The sequence below is a fragment of the Salvelinus alpinus genome, chromosome 7, assembly GCF_045679555.1.
Source record: "Salvelinus alpinus chromosome 7, SLU_Salpinus.1, whole genome shotgun sequence".
In the NCBI taxonomy this organism is placed as follows: Eukaryota; Metazoa; Chordata; class Actinopteri; order Salmoniformes; family Salmonidae; genus Salvelinus; species Salvelinus alpinus.
In genome coordinates, this window is record NC_092092.1 from 41,115,546 (window position 1) to 41,136,355 (window position 20,810).

The 20,810-nt window shown below is 42.0% G+C and overlaps 1 protein-coding gene across 2 annotated transcripts; it reads left to right on the forward strand.

Annotated features, from left to right (window-relative positions):
* The first annotated feature begins 1,902 nt into the window (after nucleotides 1–1,902).
* Nucleotides 1,903–20,806, forward strand: LOC139581027 (eomesodermin-like). 2 transcript variants are annotated; one of them, XM_071410328.1, is made up of 6 exons: nucleotides 1,903–2,804; nucleotides 11,181–11,335; nucleotides 12,021–12,142; nucleotides 15,674–15,832; nucleotides 16,140–16,201; nucleotides 16,501–20,806. In XM_071410328.1, the coding sequence occupies exons 1-6, from the start codon at nucleotides 2,257–2,259 to the stop codon at nucleotides 17,321–17,323; spliced, it is 1,869 nt and encodes a 622-aa protein (XP_071266429.1). In that variant the 5' UTR covers nucleotides 1,903–2,256; the 3' UTR covers nucleotides 17,324–20,806. The 2 variants fall into 2 exon arrangements, with proteins under 2 accessions (XP_071266429.1, XP_071266430.1); XM_071410329.1 differs by having other exon boundaries at nucleotides 16,534–20,806.
* The last annotated feature ends 4 nt before the right edge of the window (nucleotides 20,807–20,810 follow it).

A 20,810-nucleotide genomic window follows, 5' to 3' on the forward strand; every position in this document is an offset into this window, starting at 1 on the left:
GTCAACAACGATGACTTCAGCGGCGTGCCCTTGTGAGCTCACCTTGCTAGGAGAGACACAGGAAGTTAAGATTAGAGCAATGACAGTGTGGAGTGGGAGAACTGTGTCATACCTGGACTTGGGGGATTTCGGTGTATTTGTGTGTGTGTGTGTGTGTGTGTGTGTGTGTGGAGGGGGGGGGTCAATACCCCTGGAGTTATCTGTTTTATCTGTGTTTAACATAAAGATCTTCTCTTCGAGCAGATTTAACAGAAGTTGTGTCTGTGTTCTTGGAACGCACAGGGACAGTTGCTGGAGTCAGTCATAGACAATATTTCAGTCATCTCAGTCTCTATTTCATCTTGTACACTATTCTCTAGTATTCTTCACTCTGCTACTGAGCTAATACATTTATTGTAGCGGTCAGATCCCATTATTTTCACTGAATTACTAGAAATAACTCCCTTCTTTGTGAAATCAATGCGTTTATGTGGTTCATTTGACAGCAAATGTCAGAGATTTGACCAATTTAAGTCCAAAAACAAAACTGTTAAACATTTTAAAAGTCAGAGTATGAAGAACCTCTGGACTATTATGTAATCAAATTTTATACATCCCTTTTCAAGCAATCAATAACTGATCATGATCAGGCTAATTTAAATGCATCACGGTGACAATGACTGGTATTAGATTACTGCAAATGTATTCCTCTACAAACAATATTTGTAAAATTTTCTAAATCATGATTGAGTCAATATATGAAATACATGTGATATGCATTAATTTACAAAACAAAAACATTTTAGAAATGTATTTTTTTTAAACATTACAAAACTCTGAAACTTTTGTTAAATTGAATCGTTCACACTCGTTCTGTTACCCGATTAGACTATTTTTCTAAATTAAATCCAAACCTTGTGGGTGTGCGGATGCTTTTATCAACCATCCCTCTGATGATGACTAAAACATTGAAGAAAAAAAATTGCGTTTAATTAAAATGTTGCATGTAGGCTAAGGTAAGAAAGTTGGTTTAAAGTCAGAGACGGAATTGAGAATGTATTAATCAGTCTGGTGTCAGTGCGGTACAGAACGTGTTGCGCACGCCAGTGCACGCTGTCTCAGTTAACCAATGCGTTGTAAATGGTTGATATTTCAACGTTTGAATTATGACAACATGAAGGCCAGAAATGTGCATTTGTTTATATCTAAAGGTTATTATTAAACGAAAGACTAACCATTAACTTGTTTTTGTTTGTTTATTTGTTTGTTCGTTTTTAAAACAAAAGGGCAAAAATATTGTGGGCCAAAATCAGAGAAGAGTAGGCTATCGAAGAATAGGCTCACAACAGTTAGGGTATGACTATCTTATGAAGTTATAGGAATAATTTACATCTGATTAACAATATGCCTATATATATTAATTATCTGTTTAATTTCTCTGTATGCTGTATTCAAAATGACTAATTTATCATTAGGCTATTAGACCTAGTACAGTAGCATTATAGTAGGTTACTACTAAGTAATCATAATAATATTGTTGATGTTGTTATTATTATAATAATTTTCATTATAGTATTATCATTGCCCACCTGCATCTGCCACTACAATAAAATATTGAGTTTATTTTGATCACATGCAATTCCAGTAATCAATGGACTGATGCACCTTATTATTTATATTTCCTAAAACGTGTTTATGACCTTAAGTAGCCTAAAGTGAGAAAACGTTGCACTCACAACCATTTCAGATAGTTTAACAATTGTTTATCGTGTTGTCCGCTTAGTTAGAATATATGAGCGCGCGAGCAAGTCCTTGGGAAATGGGGAGGGTCTTTGCGAAATTCAAGCCTATCACGTCCAGCTTCGGCATCAGACCCACCTCCAACCAATTACTAATCGCAAAATGTATATATCATAGGTTAGGAAGCAGGGCATGTGTTTGAGACACTGGTAGGGACTCTTGGAAAAAAAGACAAGACAATTATTTTCGAAGGATAAAGATAAAATCATTAACCCGTGACTTTTACTAAAGTATTACCTATTTCTTGATATATTGAAATTGAGGGTGCGTTTTCCAGAAGTCGATAGACCTATTGTTCTAGGAACTTTAGAACATGTTATTTAGTTATTGGGTGAACAAAAAACGGTAGGTGGACGAAATGTTGAATTTTGTGCCTTTATCTCAAAATCGTTAAACGCGCTTTCATTCCACTCGACTTGAAACAAAGGGGCACGGTGAACCTATGACATTGCGCATACACTGAGACTGGGGCTGCACATGGGCGGCATAGGTCCCAATCTTTATCTCAGTATGTTGAATGGGACTGATACGCAAACCTTCGGAAAAGACACCGATATCAACAATCACCTTCAACGCAGCAAGGATTTAGCGGAGTTCAAAATGGGAATTCAGGACACCAGGTTATATTACCAAGACGCAATTCAAAACGGACAAGACGGGTTGGTACTGCCATACCACACAGACCAAACTGTGGCAGGTTTCGGAGCACAACCCGGGAGGTTTTACTCACCAACTCCCCTCAATAGCTGCCACTTCAGCAGTGTCAGGTCGCCAACTAGAAACGGGATGGGACAGACTTATTTACCGACGGGAGGCGAAGGTTTCTCGACAACTAGCAAAGAAGTTTACCCTGCCTCTCCAGAGAGTTATTCCGCACCCTTTCAACACGGGTACCCTCGCACTCCACTCTACCCATTACCTGGGCTACAGGTGTGCGGGAAGACGCAGGCTCTCCTCAACAACTATCCTCTGTGGGCGAAGTTCCACAAATACCAAACGGAAATGATCATAACGAAACAGGGACGGTGAGTAAAAATGCAAATTCCCTCAGAGGGAAACGTAATTGCCGGTTTATTATAAGCCTATAACATCTTATGTAGACACCAAATGACAATAAACTGGGCAGACGTCAGTTCAAAATGTATTTTTTTGGTTGAGTTTTCAACTAACGTGAATTCAACATGACACCATGACAATGGATATAAGCTAAACGTTTATAAAGTAAAAAAATCCCATTGATGAACCCCCCCCCAAAAAAAAAAATCCCATTGATGATTTTTTGCAAATCCAATCAGTTTTCCATGTTGATACAACATCATGACACGTATTGTTTTCGGTTGAAATGAGGTGGTAACGATATTAATTCAACCAGCAAAATGTGTTAGTTCCATAGGTACTGTAGGCCTAGGTCAGTTCGGGGCTAAAAGTTTTTGACAGGTTTCAAGGCATGAGCACATGTGAGCTAATCATTGGTGAGAAGTTCAGGGAAAGTTGTTCCTTAGTGCATTGCTCATGTTTTCTTCAAACTCATTCCTAAACATTGTATGTGTAGGCTACATAATGTTGGCCATATCAGTGTGTGCCAAACTGCCAAAGCCGAGTATGTCACACGAAAATTCATTGGGCCTATAAGAATGAATCCAGACACGGCATGAGGGTATTGACCCGCTACAGACTAACAAAGTGCTCAAAAATATTCAGGCTTGTTTATTAGATATTAATTAATATGATGCACAAAACATAATCATTTACATGTTAAACTCGCTGGCTATTTTAGTTGTTGCTATTTGCCCATAATGAAATCTGCATGCTATTTAAGCTTAACTTTAAATAAACTCCAACATTGTGAGCTTCTCACATATTTTTCTAGTTTTCCTTTGCATATTTTTTTTATTGTATGTTCTAATTGATTTAACTTGTGCGACTTATCATGAACATTTTAGGCAAAGCAATCCAAGTTCTCATGCGCTGGTTTGAGTCCAATGTGCTATGATGAGGAGCTTAAATACTAGCCACAATATCATGGAAATATTGTTGCTGGAAAACATTATGATACTTCAGCCTGACTCCCTGAAGTGCATGCCGAGTGTATCACCACGCTGGCATAACCCCACCGTCTCTAATTTAACCATTTTCCTATTTGTTTCAAATGCAATTTTGTACTGCTACAATGGTAAATATGAAAATAAAACCTTATTCCAAATTAAAAGAACACCACCACCTCTCTGTCATGGTTTAAATCAGTGACAGTTGGTTCAGGTTCTTTCAATCGCATTCATCTCTCTACTCGAAACATTACTATCATGATTGTGTAGGCCTACAGTATGTTGGTGCTTGCCTCTGTGTTTGTCTGTGTGTGTGTGTGTGTGTTTGTCAGTTTTTGATATAACCTCTCCTGGCAGATAACCCTGTGGAAAATGACAGTCTGGTCATGGTCATCTCGGCTCATATAATTAAAGTAATTAATGCATATCTTAAAATACACATATTGCCGTGCCCCCCCCCCCCCCCCCCACACACACACACACACACACACACACACACACACACACACACACAAACACACAGAGGCACAGGCAACATACACGCCTACATAATCATGATTATTAATGATTACATGCACATTGAATTGAAATACTGTATGTGTAAACAGACTTACCACCAAATAGCTACTCTCATTATATAATTTTCCACTGATAGTGAAAGAAAAGTATTGGAGCCATTGGGTTCTGCAATGCTACTCACTTCCAATGGAACTTAAATGGAGCCAAGTGAAAGGGTGAGAGAGAGAGAGAGACATAGAGAGAAAGACATAGAGCCACAGAGAGAGACACAGAGAGAGAACTCATAAAGAGACATAGAGCGACCCAGAGAGACAGAGAGAGACATAGAGACTCAGAGACTCAGAGAGAGAGACTCATAAAGAGACAGAGAGACTCAGAGAGAGACATAGAGAGAGAGAGACTCATAGAGAGACTCATTATAGAGAGTGAGACATAGAGAGAGCGACATAGAGAGACTCAGAGAGACATACTGTAGAGAGAGAGACAGAGAGACTCAGAGAGACATACTGTAGAGAGACATAGAGAGACATACTGTAGAGAAAGAGACATATAGAGAGCACGCAAGTGCACGCAAGAAAGAGAGAGAGAGGGGTGTGGGGTGAAGGGCAGAGCAGGCACCAGCGAGGCTTCAGATGGCCATACACAGAACAGTGGTGCTAGGCACCTTTTGAAGTCCAGGAAGGAAGGCAAGCTGTTTTTTTTTCTCTTTCTTCACTCACACCTCTTCTCTGGTACAGTTAAGAGTATAGCGAGTGAGGATCCCATTCCCTCAGAAGAACAAGTCTGGCCTTTTGAAATGTGCAGCAATCCCTAGGCATGCAGCAGGGGCAAGGGTTCTCCTGCTCTTTTCAAGTGTTCCTGTAAGACAAGACCAATTAATTTAACATTGGCTTGGCCCAGCCTTCTCCACCACCACTGACTCTGTTTGACTCATGGCAGTGGCAATGGAACCGTATCTGTTGGTGAGATGTTTCTATTGATTGTGATAGTGGTCCACCATGCACTAAGATTGCTGATAGAAACATAACTGAGGAGATGATGTTAGGTGTTGGTTCTACATGATTGGAATTTAACCAAGACATGCATTTTTAGCAATAACTGCATTCAGCCATTGTTAGGTTTCAGAAACGTCTCTTGTGAAAGAAGACATGAGCATTATGTTGTTGTGTGCTTTTTGGATTGTTGTAGTGTTCCAATTTTGAATACTCTCTAATTTGATGACGTCTCTAGTTATTATTGATCTATAGCAAGGTGTGTTCTTGGACGGAGATATGATTGAGTAAGTTCTTACAGTGTAGGCAGCCCATTTCAGAGGAAGAGTTCTACCCTAACCCGAGACTCACAGGAACCATGGAAACCTGCTCAGAGAGAAAATACATCTCTGTCTCTCTGGTTCAATGAATCTATGTAATGTTGTGAGAAACACATCAAGTGTATATTTCTCACTTAATATGTTCCAAAAAAAACATTTAAACATACAAAATTGTAACTATGATCAATCAATCACAATGTAATTAAACCATTGTGTTTTGACTGTTTATAACCCATTTATAAATAAACAAGTAATGAACACGCCTCGAATAGAGTACGACGACGAAGGATAAAGTAGAGTTTTTGTTGATTGGTTTTAAGTGTCTTTGGTCCTATAAAAGTACTATATAAATCCAATGTTTGTAAAAAATAAAATAAAATACAATTCAAGTTCATGGAGTAATACTATGTTGGCCATTGACACTGTAGCAGAAAGGGTTGGACGTTTTAGGCTTTTTGGTTTATTTACTGTAGCTGTCGAGGTGTTTCTGAAAACTGGGGTTAAATAGAAATGCACATAAGCGTTTGTCGAGATATAGCAATCAGTGTCTGTCAACATCAAGTGCAACCTAGTCTGTGTCTGGGTAATGCATATATGCTCCACCTCTCTCTCTCTCCAGTGAAGCAGAAGTAGGACTGTTTCAAGGTTTTGGTGTCATAGGCTTTTTAAACAACTTGTCACATCCTGTACAGATGTTGGTGTGTGCATACATAAAATATGCAGTGTCTTGCAGAAACCTCTAATACCAACTTTTCAGAAGGAACTAACCCAAGTACTTCCTATATGCTCTGATGTTTAGGTTCTCATCGCCTCTTGACAGATGTCGAGAATGGGGAGCATGTCAGGCCTCTACAGTGTGACCATTTTACTCACACTGTAGTAAAATAGTTTAGGAGCACTAGTGCGCCAATACATTTTTTATATCCAAAATAATTTTCATTGTGCTTCTAAATTTCTTTGTGTGCGACTCAATTTTAAAATTTCGGCGCACACGTGCTACTTGTAAAAAAAAATATTTAAAAAAGTCAGCGTAGCCGTAGAGCCCTGCATGTATGGTGGCATCCACTCATAGAAACCTTTGATTTGAAGATCAAAATAAAGTATGACATCATTTACTATTCGTATTCATTTGCATCACTGTCAATGACATACTTTTATTTTGAAGGCAAACCGCAAATTCCACTATTGTGCCTAATCCTTATTGTGGCTAGCTTCACAACACATAAGCTAGCTGGCTGCTTATAACGTTTGCTTTGGGCCACAGGGTTAAGTAGCTGGCTAGCTATTTATTTTAATGAACTGAAGTTCAATTTCAATAGGCAAACAACAAGTGGCAACTTAGCTAATACTTACTCACAAGGATTCCTAAATCATTGCTAAGAATAATGAAAATGACTGCAGTTTCTACTGGTCATTGTTTGCAGGCTGGTTGTATTGGTGCTAGCTAGGTACCAAGCTAAAGCTAGCTACCCAGGAAGTTGCGGTCGAACAAATGATGCTTTATTACCAACGCGGTATTGTAAACACATCGTTCGTGGCCTGTGTTTGCTTGTTTGCTGACTTTTCTTTACAGCTTTGACAGTGCTACTGTATCTTTTTTGACACGCAAAGACCCAAACGGCGTTCCATAGTATGTATGTCGTGAAGCTGATAGCAGTGAGGCTATTACTGTGTAACTCCGGTAGGGCAACATCTGAAAAATAGAGCACTTGGTAGTGTTAACCGGTGCTCGACCAGTCGGCGAAAGCCAACATCACCCACGACAGAGAACGGTTGATTGTCAAGGCCAATGAATTCCATTATCTTGGCTTTAATGGATTTCGCCTTTGAGTTGTCTCGCTGAAATGTTGTTACTCTTTCAAATAACTGCTTGACTTGTTGATTGCTCGATCCACACAGCAGACATTATGGGCTAGGTTAGGAAGGCTGTGTGTTGCAAGTATAGCGCCAAATTTTACGTGGCGTCTTTACGTCATGTACCTTCGTTATGTAGGTATGCACGTCAGCTTTGACATCGGTTTTGCACATTGGGCGTTAAACTAGACATCGATTCCAACAACATATGTTGTTGGAATATATTCTGTGTATTTTAATTACTGTCCAGCCAGTATCAAAAGTCCAATGCAAACAGTATATTATCAATCATATCTTCATAGTGTATCAAATAACATCATCTGACTATATTCCTGAGCTGCTGTTCGGTTTTCTGTCTACACAAAGGTTCTCTATACTGTACCTTGATCCGTTGGATAGAGAATAGGTGCCTATAAATAGTGTGATACTCTCCTTGTGTCCAGCAGCAGCTGTAGACTGGCATGTTTTCATCACCGATGATCAAGTGTACATGTGTGGTGACATAAACTGGACCTGAACTCCTGTCCTGTTGAATCAGTGGGTGCACTCAAGCAGAAAAGTCTTCTCCCCTGTGAATATGCAGTCACTCACTGTCTTCTGCTTCACATCCCCAGGACAACCCCCTTTCTCTTTCTCTCTCACCCAGCCGATGTTTGTCATTGAGCTTTGTTTTTCCAAACTACACCCATATGTTGAATGATTGGCTGTCTGGCAAGTATTTGACTTAAATATGCTGATTTAGTTAGAACAGGTACTACCTGTGGCACCACAGTCCCTATCCTACCAGACAGGTTTCGGCTAAAGACGTAGTGTAGGAGTCAATAGACATGGAATCACGGCATGGCTAGACCAGTCTGTGGCTGTCCACTCTCAGGCTCTCTGCCTTTCAGACTCAGCCAGAGAAGTTTCCAGATCTCATCCTGCATAATCAATAATGAAAACCCCTGAACCTCCCCCACATCTCTGTGGCTCGCCCTTTGGTTTCCTCTCGACAAGTACTGATTTCCTATAAAAGGCCTCAGTTTAAATAAGTCTGACAATATCAGTGAAGGAAAATGTCAGCTATCAGTGTTCTTGTTTTCTGTTTTCTCTCATGGGTTTAGTGCGGTTCCACTCATGACTCAAACAGTGCCTGTGTCTGTTTTCACTTATATTAAACACAGACACGGAAGGAGAAACCGATCACCTGTTATGTCCTAGTGAGGCTAATTTGTAGCTGCCACAATACTTGGGTTTCAAAGAGAATTGGGATTGATTGTTACACTGGACTGCCCATGATTCAGGTAGACATACTGCTATCCAACAGTGTGGAGATTTACTGTAAAAGTCAAAAAATATCATCACCCAATTTTATTTTGACTTACCAAAGGGTATGATGTGTGTAAGGTCTCGTGTGGGTTTTGTCAATGGCACATTTCCTCGTGCAGATATGACAGCCTCTTCCATCTTGTCACATAAAAGCATGCAGAACAAACACAAACAAAACAGATTTTATAACAATGTCACAACCTAAGGTGGTTTGTTTTCTGAATACATTTTAATATATTATATAGTATTCTGGCACTGATCCTTTGGGTTCCCTAATGTCTGTCATTGAAGAGGAGAGGTTAACGCTGTCTCAGCAGAGTACAGTTTGCCTTGACTAATTGACTGTGGTATTGAAATCTGTGAGATACACACATATGCCATGCACACACACCCCATTGGAGTATGAGTTACCCTCCAGAGTGGATGCCCTCTGCACCCCCCCCCCCCCCACACACACACACACGAACAAACAGTTGCCCCCAAAAGAAATGTCTCTTTATACACCTCACTTGTTTTACACTGCTAAATGCTGAAAGAGCTTGAGGGTCGAGCAGACTGAATTTAAATGAGCTGACTTTATAGGCTCACACCAAGTGGAAAAGGTAATGCCCCTTCTGTCATACCGAGGTAGACAGGGCTGTCAGTGTAAGAGGCAGAGAGTAGCTCTCTCTTGATCTCTGCTATAGTATTGTAGCATTACATACTTTACCATGGTTTCATTTAAAGCAACCTACATATAACCCTATAAAAAGTAAGTGCCTTCAATACCAATTCTGAATATTATAGCAGAAATTGCCTTGATATTCTCGCCATAGTAGTCAACCAACAAATAACCCTCTAAAAGGTAAGCACCTTCAGTATTAATGATGAATATTCTAGCAGAAATTGCATTCATGTTCTCACCATAATAGTAATTTCCTGAGTTGGCTAGTTGGCGGTGGAAGTGAGAGTATCTAGAAAGGAAGTGTGTTTTTAGCATAAGCTTTTTGAACCATTAAGGAGTGGGCACAGCCTTATCTGATCAAGTATCTACCTTCACTAGAAGCACACTATCTCGGCCTATGTATTGCGTTGGAAGTGCTATACAGCTATAGCCTCAGGTACAATGAAGTATGAAAACAGCGGGCCAAAAGCATGCCGCAAATATTTAGCAACACCTATTACCCCGTGCTTATCTCAAACAGCAGCAACCTGCAGTATCATAATGAAGACATATACAGCCTAGTGTAAACTGATATGTATAGTGTATATGCCAGGGCGACAAAGGGCAAGGGGTTATAAAATGTACACAGGCTTAGAGACCGGGAATCCACTCCAACAGAAAGTAATCCTGTGGTTGTGTTGTGCCATGCTGCCCCGGTAGCCTTGTGTGTGTGTGTGTGTGTGTGTGTGTGTGTGTGTGTGTGTGTGTGTGTGTGTGTGTGTGTGTGTGTGTGTGTGTGTGTGTGTGTGTGTGTGTGTGTGTGTGTGTGTGTGTGTGTGTGTGTGTGTGTGTGTGTGTGTGTGTGTGTGTGTGTTTACAGTACATTATGTATGTATGAGTGTGTTTTTCCTGTTTTTGGACAAACTTTACCCTCCATTCCCCCACTGTATTGCCTTGGGACAGGCTGACCTCCCCGTTACCTCCTCAGTGACTGCCCCGGTGATCCAATCAGTTCACCAAGTAAAGCTCCAGCAATCAGACGCTGCATTCTGGCCCATCTTTTATTAACAGCCATATTAAATATTCACCTCCACTACAACACCCTGCCCCCCCCCCCCCCCCTCTCCTATCACCCCGCTCTGCCCCTCAACCGTCTGACCTCACACAGAAGAAACACACACAGAGCTTCTTTTTTTTTTTTATCCCCTCTATCTTGCTCGATGTTGTTTCTGATAAAGATGCCTTGGGATTGGTTCAGATTGTAGTACAATTTGTAGCTCGAAGTAGATTTCGTCATTCTGATGGTAGTGTTGTAAAGCTGTCAAGTCAAGAAATGTTAATGTATTTTAATTCCAATTGTTTGTACTGTGTATATCCACATTGGCATAATAGGGGTAAAACGAGAACACCACACATTATAAGGTTATTAGAAAGAGCAATACAGTATCATGTTTGTGTTACTTCATGGAATAATTCCACTCAAACTATATTTTGCTATTTGTTTCATTAGTCAACTGTCCCAAAGTCTTTTTGACTGTATCAACAGTGGACTAATCAAACAAATACCAAGAAATGCATTTTTGAGTGGTATTTTACTTTCAATTAAAATCTCGCCCTGTAAGAATGTACTACAGTACATCTCTTTTATTGTATTTGAACCAAATAGATCTGCCTCTTCTCTCATCTGACCATAATGTATTTCTCCTCTCGTCTACTCTAGGAGGATGTTCCCCTTCCTGAGTTTCAACATCAGCGTTCTGGACCCGTCAGCCCACTACAATGTGTATGTGGACGTGGTCCTGGCTGACCAGCACCACTGGAGGTACCAGGGAGGCAAGTGGGTCCAGTGTGGCAAAGCAGAGGGCAACATGCCAGGTATGATTGTATTCTAATTAAGCAATAAGGCCAGAGGGAGTGTGGTATATGGACAATATACCACTGCTAAGGGCTGTTCTTAAGATAGACGCAACGCGGAGTGCCTGCATACAGAGCTTAGCTGTGGTATGTTGGCCATATACCACAAACCCCCGAGGTGCCTTATAGCTATTATAAACTGGTTACTAACATAATTAGAACAGTTCAAAGTAATGTTTTGTCACACCCGTGGTATACGGTCTGATATACCACGGCTTTCAGCCAATCACTGTTCAGAGCTCGATCCACCCAGTTTATAATATTGCCACACCACACTCTCTGTCATCCATACAGCTCCAATCAATGGCATACAGTGGTACAATGAGTGAATCCCCAATACTCCTCCAGAGTAGCCTTGAGAGTTAGAGCATCAATTTGAACTACCACACAGCACCGCAGTCATCAAAATAGGTCAACCTGTGTCATAGCAGGTATTGTGGCTGTGTGGCACCGGACTTATTACAGTGTAGTAGTGATAGATGTGGTGGCGGGTTAGAATGTTGTTGTGCCGATGTTAACTGGAGCTGTGATTGTGTAGTATGGCATTTGCTTGTAAATGATTTGTGACGCATTTATGTAGGCTTATGTAGACTTAGAAAGGGCTCATGATGGCTTCATTGACGTTGTTACTAACTCTTTCCCATAGGGAACAGGATGTATATGCACCCAGACTCTCCCAACACAGGGGCTCACTGGATGAGGCAGGAGGTGTCGTTTGGCAAGCTCAAGCTCACCAACAACAAGGGCAGCTCCAACAATGTTGCACAGGTAACAGATGCAGTATGCTCAGAAACTCATTTAAATATGTCATAAAATCCTCATGTTTTATGTTGTTGCTTTTTTGCTGTTTGTGTGTTTGTTCAGTAGTTTGAATATTTATCCACATTAGATTTTCTATTGATGGTGCTTTTGATCGTATTTCATGGTCGTCATAGTAGGGGTGCTATTTATATATATATTTGTAATAATGACAATTACAACGGTACTGAATTAACACTTTTATTTTAACTTAATATAATACATAAATAAAAATCTATTTAGTCTCAAATAAATAATGAAACATGTTCAATTTGGTTTAAATAATGCAAAAACACAGTGTTGGAGAAGAAAGTAAAAGTACAATATGTACCATGTAAAAAAGCTAACGTTTAAGTTCCTTGCCTAGAACATGAGAACATATGAAAGCTGGTGGTTCCTTTTAACATGAGTCTTCAATATTCCCAGTTAAGAAGTTTTAGGTTGTAGTTATTATACGAATTATAGGACTATTTCTCTCTATACAATTTGTATTTCATATACCTTTGACTATTGGATGTTCTTATAGGCACTATAGTATTGCCAACCTAATCTCGGGAGTTGATAGGCTTGAAGTTATAAACAGTGCTGTGCTTCAAGCATTGCGAAGAGCTGTTGGCAAACGCAGGAAAGTGCTGTTTGAATGAATGCTTACGAGCCTGCTGCTGCCTACCACCTCTCAGTCAGACTGCTCTATCAAATACCAAATCATAGACTTAATTACAATATAATAAACACACAGAAATACGAGCCTTAGGTCATTAATATGGTCAAATCCGGAAACTATCATTTCGAAAACAAAACGTTTATTCTTTCAGTGACATACGGAACCGTTCCGTATTTTATCGAACGGGTGGCATCCATAAGTCTAAATATTGCTTGCTAAAATTCAGGCAAATTAATTACAGTCTTTGTCAGGAATAAATGGTCTTCACACAGTTCGCAACGAGCCAGGCGGCCCAAACTGCTGCATATACCCTGACTCTGCTTGCACAGAATGCAAGAGAAGTGACACAATTTCCATAGTTAATATTGCCTGCTAACATTAATTTATTTTAACTAAATATGCAGGTTAAAAAATATATACTTGATGTTTATGGTTAGGTACATTGGTGCAATGACAGTGCTTTTTTAGCGAATGCGCTTGTTAAATCATCACACGTTTGGCGAAGTAGGCTGTGATTTGATGATAAATTAACAGGCACCACATTGATTATTTGCAACGCAGGACAAGCTAGTTAAACTAGTAATATCATCAACCACGTGTAGTTAACAAGTGAATATATTAAGATTGATAGTTTTTTATAAGATACGTTTAATGCTAGCTAGCAACTTACCTTGGCACCTTGCTGCACTCTCGTAACAGGTGGTCAGCCTGCCACGCAGTCTCCTCGTGGAGTGCAATGTAATCGCCCATAATCGATGTCCAAAAATGCTGATTACCGATTGTTATGAAAACTTGAAATCGGCCCTAATTAATCGACCATGCGGATTAATCGGTCTACCTCTAGCATATATACACACTGCTTTCGGAATGTATTCAGACCCCTTTACTTTTTCCACATTTTGTTACGTTACAGCCTTGTTGTAAAATGGATTTAGAAAACAATTATTGTCAGCAATCTACACACAATACCCCATAATGACAAAGCGAAGGGAAAAAAAAAATACATTTTAGCAAATGTATTAAAAATAAAAACATATACCGTATTTACATAAGTATCCAGAACCAATTCTGTGAAACCCTGTTTCCATTGATCATCCTTGAGATGTTTCTACAACTTGATTGCGGTGCATGTCAGAGCAAAAACCAAGCCATGAGGTTGTCCGTAGAGCTCCGAGACAGAATTCTGTCAAGGCACAGATCTGGGAAGGGGACCAAAGAACACATTGGCATCCATCATTCTTAAATGGAAGAAGTTTGGAACCACCAAGACTCTTCCTAGTGCTGGCCGCCCGGCCAAACTGAGCCATCAGGGGTGAAGGGCCTTGGTCAGGGAGGTGACCAAGAACCCGATGGTCACTCTGACAGAGCTCCAGAGTTCCTCTGTGAAGATGGGAGAACCTTCCAGAAGGACAACCATCTCTGCAGCACTCCACTAATCAGGCCTTTATGGTTGAGTGCCATATGGAAGTCACTCCTCAGTAAAAGGTACATGCCAGCCCACTTGGACTTTGCCAAAAGGCACCTAAAGACTCTCTGACCATGAGAAACAAGATTCTCTGGTCTGATGAAACGAAGATTGAACTCTTTGCCTGAATGCCAAGCGTCACGCCTGAAGGAAACCTGGCACCAGCCCCCACATTTACATAAGTATTCAGACTCTTTACTCAGTACTTTTGTTGAAGCACCTTTGGCAGCAATTACAGCCTCAAGTCTTCTTGGGTATGACGCTACAAGCTTGGCACACCTGCATTTGGGGAGTTTCTCCCTTTCTTCTGTGCAGATCCTCTCAAGCTCTGTCAGGTTCGATGGGGAGCGTTGCTGCACAGATATTTTTAGGTCTCTCCAGAGATGTTCAAATGTGTTCAAGTCCAAGCTCTGACTGGGCCACTCAAGGAAATTCAGAGACTTGTCCCGAAGCCACTCCTGCATTGTCTTGGCTGTGTGCTTAGGGTTGTTGTTGTCCTGTTGTTGTCCTGTTGCTAAGGAGCAGGTTTTCATCAAGGATCTCTCTGTACTTTGTGCCGTTCATCTTTGCTTCGATCCTGATTAGTCTCCCAGTCCCTGCCCTTGAAACATCCCAACAGCATGATGCTGCCACCACCATGCTTCACAGTAGGGATGGTGCCAGGTTTCCTCTAGATGTGACGCTTGGCATTCAGGACAAATAAGTCAATCTTGGTTTCATCAGACCAGAGAATCTTGTATCTCATGGTTAGAGTCCTTTAGGTGCCTTTTGGCAAATTCTAAGCGGGCTGTCATGTGCCTTTTTTTTTTCATGTGCCGTCTCCCCCGATTGTTCAGTTTGACCGGGCGGCGAGTTCTAGGAAGAGTCTTGGTGGTTCCAAACTTCTTCCATTTAAGAATGATGGAGGCCACTGTGTTCTTGAGGACCTTCCATGCTGCAGAAATCTTTTGAAACCCTTCCCCAGATCTGTGCCTCGACACAATCCTGTCTCGGAGCTTTGTGGACAATTCCTTCTACCTCATGGCTGTTCTGTTTTTAATTTTTATAAAAAAAGTGAAGGGGTCTGAATACTTTCCGAATGCGCTGTGTTTGTGTATATATAAATATATATTTGTATTCTCACAAATGTAGTGCACTGGGCCTTTACTAGTCCTGTATTAGCAGACCGATATAGCCGTCTGTAGCGCGGACAACACATTTGTTTCAGCGCCACCCCCCCCCCCCCCCTCCCTCCTTTGACCCAAAATTCTCAGCATCCCCCTCCCCCCACAGCGAAAAATATCGCAGCACCCCCACCCCCAAACTACTTCCTAAGGCTATGATGGTCGTAATGCTCTTCTATAACTAACTCTCCAGTGCTGTTGCCTCCTAGATGATCGTGCTGCAGTCACTCCATAAGTACCAGCCGCGACTGCACATCATTGAAGTGAAAGACGATGGTTCTGAGGACCCCTTCCTCACCACCAAGGCCCAGACCTTCATCTTTCCGGAGAACCAATTCATCGCTGTCACAGCCTATCAAAATGCAGACGTGAGTCACCTCGCCTGACCTCAACAGCTCATTGGGCTTTCCCTTTTCCATAGCATATCATAGACAATTATAACTTAATTAGAAATAGAAGTATACACGCACAAAGGTGCCAAAGCAGAAGACTTTCCCACGATAAGAAAATAAACTGTGTGTAACCCTCATGAATTATTTCATGCAGTCAGTGATCTCTCCCTCTCTCTCTCTCTCTTTTTCTAATGCGTCTACGCTCTCACACTCTCTCTCCAACGATCTGTCTGTCCTACCCTTGCCACCTCTCCCATCCTGTCTCCTGCTATTTCTTACACAGATCACTCAGCTGAAAATAGACCATAACCCCTTTGCTAAAGGTTTCCGGGACAGTTATGACACGTGAGTATGCCAGAAAATAACTGAATTAATAAAGAGAAAACAAAACCCTGCTCTCCAGAGGGGCCTCTCGTCTTGAATGAAAATGTTTAAAGCCGCTCTATGTCTATACAAGCAGGCGCTGAGGCACAGTGCTCACACACCTACTCAGTCCTACTGTATCGACACTAGATATCTGCAACTGATATATAATGTAAAATTGCTAACGCTAGTAGGCCTACGTATTTCTATCTCACAAAGATGTGTTGATATGAGTAGGCGTTAGAAGCCTTATAGTTGATTGAGAGATATTTTTGGCTTAGGTTTTGCCAGGAAGTAACACCTCCCCTGCCTAGGCTGTATGCACCGCCTGACACGGACCGCCTCACCCCATCCCCCAGCGAGGGCCAGCAGTTTTTGGCGGGGACCTGCTACACACAGGGGTACCTGACGGACCAGTACATGAACCCGCTGCCCCAGAACCGATTCTACAGCCGGGAGCACATGGCTGCCATGGGCCAGCAGTCCAAAGACCCCTCAGCCAGCCCCCACAGCCGCTGGTACCTTTCTCCCCAGCAGAGTGTCGCCTCCAACCGGCTGGACTTCAACACCTACGAGAGCGACTTCGCTAGCAACAGCTTCTACAAGCCCTTTCCCCTGCAGACGTCTGCCCACCATGCGCTGGGCTACTACGGGGACAGCCCCTTCGCCTCTGCCAGCGTATCCGTCTCGGGAGCCTCCTCAGCGGCCTGGAGCACCAGCCGGCCCTCCCCTCAGTACCTCAACCACCCCCACCCCAGTAAAGCCGGCCCCAGTCTAGGCTGGTTCAGACCCGTGTCCTCTACCAACTCCTCCTCTTCAGGTCATGCCAGGCTCCACCCCCCATCCCTGCTAGATCCGCTCCGCCCCCCACTACAGGACAAGCCCAAGGAGGCGGGGGGAGAGGACCCCTGGCTGGAACCCCCCTCGGTCAAATCAGTGGACTCGGCTGACTCCGGCCTGTTCGAGAGCGGGGTGGAGAGCAAGAAACCGCGAGTGTCGCCCTACGCCTCTAGCACGGAGAACTCGCCACCCACCCGCAGTGCGGAGGTCTGTGAAAAGGACAGCAGTAGTGACGCTGGCTACTACGGCTTTTATACCCACTGAGCCCCCCACCCACCACGTAAATACCCTCTCCTAGTGTCCTACCCGATCCTATTTGTGCTTTAGTATCTCCCACATGGCCGTGTGTCTCTGCCTGTCCAATGAAGTCATGTAATGGCGCTGGACTGAAGCTCGATTGGCTACGGAAGTCCAACAACAAAGGATGAAGACAAGTCAGATATCTTGTACCTCAGCTATTTTCACACACATATATATATAAACTTTACAAATAGAGTAGACCCCTCTATAGCCCAAAAGTGTGGCTACTCTACTCATAAGGCCCTCTCTTTGTGTGTTGGCTACGTGTTTCAGAACAAGGACCCTTTGAGGTCAGACACTAACACTTTGAAGGTGACTGTCAAAGTGTGTGAGGGCCAAAGAGCCAAGGCGATTTGACTGGGTCCACTGACACTGCCCTAGAGACACGTAGACACAACGACACGCAGACCTGTGACTTAAGTCTTTCTAACGTTTGGGGATTAGAAAATAAGACGTCTGCACACCTGCTGACAGACCCCTGCAGGGACTGTCCGGTCTTCCCACGTCACACACACACACACTTACACAATCGCCCACACACTTTCTCGCTCACGCACAGACATTTCTCTATCCCCCCTACTCCTTTAGTATATGATCACAATCACATGCCTCAATGTATTAAGATGCAGACAAGACTGGTTGCATGTTAATAACATAATTGAATAATTTCTGGCTTGTCCTCTACTGTCTGAGGAGATTGCAACTCCCCCTTGTGACAGCAGTGACAAACTGCACGCTGAGGGTCGAGCACACAGGCGAGAGGCCAGAGGTCAGGTGTCAGAGGTGTGGGGGACCTTAGCCATCTTGATCTGAAGTGGCAACGCTGATCAGCCTCAAGCCCGACGGGCCAGTCTTCCTCTGGTCTTCTGAAGCCTACAGCAGGTCTGTCATTTAGAAATATTGGCCATAGCAGCCAATAGGAGTCGCCACTCCGAAAGACTCACAACACAATGGAATTCAACATATCTCACAGACACTCTGGAGGCAACTACAATAGCGATTCATTTGAATTTGTAAACGCACAAAGGGAACCTAAATCGTTGGATGAATTTACTCTCAGGCTTCCATCCCAGACCATTTCAGGGAGCTGCGTTCGGTATTACAGGGTCAAAGTTTTTGACGGTTTCACTGTAACAGAGGTCGCCCTCTGTGTGATTTAAATCAATCTGAAAGTGTCCCCGTCACCACACAAATAAAGACCACAATCAATAACTGCATTAAAAAGGGGGCCACTCGGACAACACACACTGGAAATCCTTACTAACAGAGAGCTGGTAATGACACACACAAACACACAGACACAATCATAATGCCAAAAGCCCATTATATGGCCTACACAGGGTAATGGTAATATAGGGTAATATTTGTATTTATTTATTGGATTTGATGACCTCTGTTGCTTCTCCATTTCCACCCACCCCGATACCAGGCAAATATGTATCCTAGGGCTAAGAGAGAGCCAAACAGACAGGGTACATGTAGCCTATGTATTGTCACTCCCAGGCTTGGTTAGGGTGACCTGACAGACCGTGTCCACCCCCAGACGTTAGGTTCATCATGTCGTGACAAAGGCGCAGCTTCCTGGCAAGGTGACAAGAGATCTATAGAGAGAGAGAGAGAGAGCCTCCAGTCTGAGCTGATCAGAGCCCTGGCCTTCACAAGGTGCTAATGACCACAGACAACTATTGGGTGACAGGCAGCCACTCACTCAGAGGACCCTGGGATCGTGGTGGTCTTGAACCACGTATTGCTGGGTTTGTGTGCTCCAATTGCAAGGCCATCAGAAAAGAGACAGGAATGTAATCAAGGCAAGACCTCGTTATTGATCAAACTTCTGTAGCTAAAGTATATGATTACAGTATATGATGCACAGAGGACAGACATGGTATAATTAGCACTTGGTGAGTGACAGGCCAACCATGAAAACATGACTCATAAACACAGTCAACCACACACACTGGAAGGTGACAAACACATCCACTTAAAAAAAAAGAAGAAGAAAGGTCTGTGTGTCTAGTCAACACTGCTGGCTGAGATTGAATATACTTAATGTAAGATATAATTGTATAAAAAAAACATACATATACAGTATACTAGATGTTAATTTTGTTGACCTCATCAAAGTGTTTTTATATTATTCATTCATGACTTGTATACAGTAGGTGCCAACTTTCAAAAGGAAATTCTGCCTTTTGTGTCAGGCTAATCAGTGATTCTCTGACAGATATTGGAGCAATAGGATGGAAAAGACAATCAGGTCTGTGGTATGGCAGAACTCTATATTAAATATGTTCGTAAACAGAAAGACATCCTTCAACGGAACTAATCTTGACTGCTGTGACACCATCACAATGCAATAATACTGCAGCACAGTAAAGGTCTCGCACATGACATTGGACTGACTTTGTGTTTTTAAACAGGGAAAGGGAATAAACTGGAACTTGAAAAGTCAAGCTAGATGTTTTCTTACGTGGAATCTTATGCTGGACACTGTACAAAAATATTATATTGCTTCCTGAACATTTTTGGTTTTACCCTTAAGCAGTTTAAAAAAAAAAATTTTTTTTAAAGGACGAGGTTTCTTAGTATATCTTAACTTAAAAATTAAGAGTTATTTCATAAGAGGTGGAGAGTTATTTACGTTATTTAAGTGCAATTATTTATAAGGTGTTCAATATGGCAAGAGCAATTAAAAACGTTGGTTTGATCAAATGCTATGAAAATGTGCTGACATTTGACTCTGTATCTTTTTGTATGTTATACTGGCACTGAACCTGCACTAACATGACAGCTCGTGTGTCTCTGTTGGGGGAAATAGAGAATTCTATATGTGTGGTGTGGACTCCTCAGGACTGCCACCTAGTGGTCATCTCACTCCTTACAATGAGCAAAACAAACCCAACTCGTGACAATAGAAATCTTCCATAAACACTCCATAACCGATGATGATTTTCCATCCTTTAACGTTCATGTCCTCTATATCAGAATAAACCTGTGAATGGGAAATGTAGTCCCCTGGGATTGCTATTGTGTACAGAAGTAATGATGACTTTAAAAGGCTTAGAGAATAAGGGGTAGACTTGAAAGTTCAAATTCTCCATCCAACATTGGATAGTGAATCATGTTCATTTGTGTTTAATGTGCACTGTTTGTCTTGGAGTAGGGCACCTTCCATTCTGTGAGATGAATTATCCTCACGTTTTATAGAGGTGTATAAATCATCATTAACTCAATCGGTCCGAGGAGGCTGGAAAGGGATACAGACTCAGATGATTCAGGAATGCAGTAGAGAAATGCAAAATATTGTGTTTGATTTATTCTAACGTAAAAAAAGACTTGAATGGCAGAAAACAGAGGGGGAAAAAATGTTATTTATTAAAGGTGGCTTACGTGTGTATTGTACTGTTGTTTTTTATTCATGAATTAAAGTTTAACTATCTTAAATCACAAC

Excerpts from the sequence above, each read along its gene's own strand:
- LOC139581027 (XM_071410328.1), top strand. The coding sequence starts at position 2,257 with ATGGGCGGCATAGGTCCCAATCTTTATCTCAGTATGTTGAATGGGACT. Across the intron at positions 11,336-12,020 it reads AGCAGAGGGCAACATGCCAG|GGAACAGGATGTATATGCAC; the intron begins GTATGATTGTAT and ends TCTTTCCCATAG. Across the intron at positions 15,833-16,139 it reads CAGCCTATCAAAATGCAGAC|ATCACTCAGCTGAAAATAGA; the intron begins GTGAGTCACCTC and ends TTTCTTACACAG.